General features: G+C 55.4%; 1 protein-coding gene across 1 annotated transcript; it reads left to right on the top strand.

Moving 5' to 3' along the window:
• The first annotated feature begins 2,407 nt into the window (after positions 1 to 2,407).
• On the top strand, positions 2,408 to 3,927 carry SDRG_14515 (hypothetical protein). The gene has a single exon (XM_008620649.1). It carries the CDS (start codon positions 2,413 to 2,415, stop codon positions 3,823 to 3,825), a length of 1,413 nt encoding a protein of 470 aa, XP_008618871.1. The 5' UTR covers positions 2,408 to 2,412; the 3' UTR covers positions 3,826 to 3,927.
• Positions 3,928 to 4,211: the final 284 nt, after the last annotated feature.

Raw genomic sequence — 4,211 nt, 5'->3', positions numbered from 1 at the left:
TTGGGCACTGGGTGATTTTTCAATGAATTGATTAGAATTGGTTGCAGCAGCAAAGCCATCGACAATGCAGCGTCCGCCGAAGCTTGGGATATTGTGGCCTTCTTGCTGGCAAAGTCTACCGTCGGCTGCTCGCTCGAAGCGGTGCATGCGGCGCTCGAGCATGGCCAAGTAGTGCTTGTGGCGCAGCTCTGGGCGCGGCAGCCAGACCTCTGACAAGATCGTCTTTTGAGTTTTGTGCTCATCCGCTATCAGCCACTGACCTCGCTGCGCTTCCTCCTCGACGCTCGCGTTGGCCATCCAAGACGCGACCTTCAAGCGAGCCTCGGGTTTCGAAGCCATGAGGTCCTCGGTGTGATGCTGCCTTACTGCTTGACGCCCAACGCGCCTATCGACAACTTAAGGTACCTCGTCGACTTGTACGCGGTCAAGGCCTTGTGTTTGACGAAGTCGTCCCAGTTGCTTCTCAAGACAGAGATGGTTGCGCAAGCGACAGCGGCGAGATATGTGCCCCTACCAAAGAATGCCGGCGACGAACTCGTAGCACTTGCAGCAGCGCTTCTCGAACGAGGTGTCGTGACCACCCGAATGACGCCCACCGGTCGGCTTTTGGACAAGGTGGCGATTGCTGATTGGGGCTTGACCGTCCTTGTCGTTTACCATTGGTCTCAGGATGCTGCGAGGCATGCGGTGAATCTGACGCAATGGACGCAGCGCGTTCAAGAGACCGAGGTCAAGACTCTCCTGGAGCGACTGCTTGTAGCCAGCTAGCCAACTGTAAATGTTAAGAAACTCGGCGACGCTGCAATACAAGGCGATGATTTCGCGATTGCCAAACGACTTCGGATAGTCGGTTTAGCATTGTAAACTAGTACATTAGTCGCCGTCACTGACCCTAGGATCGGACACTCAAGCTTAGCATGCGGCACGGCCACATTTCACTTTGCAGCAGGAACCACTTTGATTGGCGTGAAACGGTACGAAAAGGTGATCAATGCATTTGGTTTCTAGGATCAGAGTAAGACGATCTCGAAAAAGTGAGCACATGAGCACCCCATGATCTGAGAAGCAGCACACCAATCTTCATCTTCACACAAAATATGGGTGATTTTTGTGTCGAGAGATTCGTTCCCGCCAAAATTTCGCTGCAAGGATTGGGCGAGGGTTTGTCTCGAGGATCTCCCGGGGAAAATTAAAAAAAATAGACCCTTGCGCCATGGCGCTGGTCTCTACGCAAAATAACACTGACACGTTGTACGCTCAATACTCTCGACTCTCTGATTGGAGCGCCACGATCAAAGATACCTTGCTGACCACGTGCCCTCGCAACCTGGCGGCTGTGGAAGGGCTGTGCGACATTCGAATCGGTCCCGAATGAGGTCTTGCACGATAGCACTCCGTTGAAGAGCTAGACAAGGCCGCCCGCTTTCGAATGCATTGCGTCTCCGCGCGGAAGAAGCCTTCTGCGATCGATGCCCCAGTGCAACACCGTTATTCAACGTAAGAATCTCTATCTTCGAGATCTTTTCTGTCTAATCCAAGCTCTGCACTGCGTATCCACGGTATCCATGCAGGTTGTCGTTTTATATCGAAGCGTGTGCATCGGGTTGTCCCTGCGAGTGCCAAATACGGTGCTGACCTCTCGCCTGCACTGGTAAACACTCTTCACTTGTGCAAGTCATGAAGCGACCCTTCTTGACGATAGAAGTTTTCAAGGCGTGTGGCTCGCTCTTCTGTTGCGTCTACGGCATCGGGACGCTCGGAATGCCGGGCAACTATGCCCGTGCCGGCTGTGTCTACGCGACGATCGCCACCCAGTGATGTCGAAAATGGATCTACGTACCGGGTAGTTCGATGTTGACGAGGCGAGCTAACATCCCCACGACACTATCACATTGCCATACGGCACCTTGGATCCAGCATGTGTTGTTGGCAAGTGTTGAGGAGTGCCATGTGCATGACAAGGGTTGTAGGGTTGTGAGTGGGACACGCAAGTCACGTGGTTGTCTTGACGCACTTGGATCCTTAACGGTAACGGTAGCAGATTCATGTGCTCAACAACCAAACAATCCTGACAGCCCTCCAGCCTCACCATTTGCTGCCGCGAGGATGATTGCTTATTGAATCCTCGTGCTGATAGTAGAGCGCTTCTCGATGCTTCCCGAAGTCAATGACAAAACGAGGTACGAATCAAATCAAGATTTCATTCCCCTTTTTGTCATTGGGTGCGAACGGGGCTGTACAGGCGTCGGGAATGGTCGCTGTGCCGCTCTTGTCGACATGTGTTGCGGTTCAAGCAACTAAACCTGGAGATCGATAGGGTTCCTTGTCGTATGTACTGCTTTCGTGTTTACTATGCCATCTGTGCAGCACGGGACAATGCGTCAAAGGGCTCATTCCCTATTTCGTTCGGCAATGCGCGCTTCGATCCTTCTCTCGTGCCTCGCGGGTCTCGCCGGCGTCACGGCCACCGCGCCAGTTTGCATTCTTGGTGCCGGACCCTCGGGCCTTGCATCGGCGCTGCGTCTCGCAGAGAAGGGCATCACCGATGTTGTGATTTTTGACAAGAAGGACGGTCCTGGCGGCAAGGCCGAGAACTGGGTTTCGCCCGAAGGCTACATCCACCAAGTTGGCGCCATCTTTGGCGACACCACCATGTACCCGCTGGTGATTGACCTCACCGACAAGTTCAACATCTCCCGGCCAAGCAACCCGATGCGAAAGAACTACGTCTACGATGCGCCGTCGGGTACGATCCTCGACTCGACTACGTTTCCCACCAACGCGACGGCGATCGCTGGCGCCATCCAGCGCTACATGGGCGTGTACGCCAAGTACGCTCCGTACCTCGTTCCGGGTTTCAAGAAGGGCGTGCCGCCGGCCATCGCGGTGCCCATGAGCGAGTTCCTCCCAGCGCACGGCCTCGACGCGCTCATGCCGCTCTTCCACTTGTACATCACGACCTTCGGGTACGGGTCGCTCGAGGACATTCCAGCGCTGTACGCCATGATGTACTACAAGCCCGGTGGCTTTCTCCAGTTTTTGACCAAGCAATCGTCGCTCTTTACAGTCAACTACAACCTCCTCTTCACCAAGATCGCAGCTTCACTTCACTGCGCTCAATTCAAGTACAACGCGACCATTACCGGCACGAACCGCCGGTCCAACGGTGCCAGCATCACGTACACGGTCAACGGCAAGGGTCCGCAGACGCAAGCGTGCACTTCAATCATCAACACGATCCCGCACCGCCTGGACCTCCTTCAGCCGCTGGGTCTGGATGCCCAGGAAGTCGACGTCTTCAAGCACGTGAACTCGGTGCAGTACTTTTCGTCGGTGTGGACGCTCGACCAAGTCGAACCGCGCAACTGGTACGCGGCGCAGCTCAAGCCCACGGGGAATGCGAGCGCTCCGTTCACGGTCGGCGGCTCCCTTGACAACGGCGCGCCCGTCATCTTTGGCACGCAGCTGTCAGACGACAAGTACTTCAATGTCTACTCGTACAAACGAGGTCAAGACCCGATCTCGCTCGAGACTGTGACTGCGATGGCCCAAGACGCGCTCTCCAAGCTCAACAAGAACATCTCAGTGCCCAACGCCGTGGCGAAGCCTGTCCAGGTGGCGGACCTCAAGTTTGCGAAAGCGTGGACGTACTTTGCCCACGTCAACTCGTCGGCCATCGCCAACGGCTGGTTTCCTTCGCTCGAGAAGCTCCAGGGCCACCGATCGACGTACCACACGGGCTCGATGCGCTGCATGGAAACGGTCGAGTGCTCGATTGCATCGGCCAACGACCTCGTCGACACGTTCTTTACCAAGGCGCATTAACGCATTAATTAGCATGGCGTTGATTGTGGTCCTTCGTATTGCAATTGCGTGGGGCGCATGCCTTTGCGTCGAAATAAGAACAATAAGAAAAAATGAGAATGAAAACTTAGACGAGGCATTCTTGTCGGGCGGGCAGAAGTCTCACAGCCTAGCACGTCGCGTCAAGCACGTAGTGGGCCCACGCCGTTAGCTCGTTGGCTTCGAACAATGCCTTGGCCGCTGCGTCGGTGCGTCCGTTATGCTGCTTAGGAAGACGAGGTTGTCACGGGGGTCGTTTGACGACAAGCACGACGCCAAGAGGCTCTGAAAGGCCCAGCTGTTTAGACCCAAGTCGAGCGCAGCAACGAACGCGTCGCGGTCGCTTTGGCCTCGTCGTTGGCACCACC

This window comes from Saprolegnia diclina (genome assembly GCF_000281045.1).
Source record: "Saprolegnia diclina VS20 unplaced genomic scaffold supercont1.72, whole genome shotgun sequence".
In the NCBI taxonomy this organism is placed as follows: domain Eukaryota; phylum Oomycota; class Saprolegniomycetes; order Saprolegniales; family Saprolegniaceae; genus Saprolegnia; species Saprolegnia diclina.
Note: the sequence above shows the minus strand (reverse complement) of the source record. Positions and strands in the feature narration are given on the sequence as shown.

What these genes read in the sequence shown, in the direction of transcription:
- SDRG_14515 (XM_008620649.1), top strand. Translation starts at nt 2,413, where the DNA reads ATGCGCGCTTCGATCCTTCTCTCGTGCCTCGCGGGTCTCGCCGGCGTC.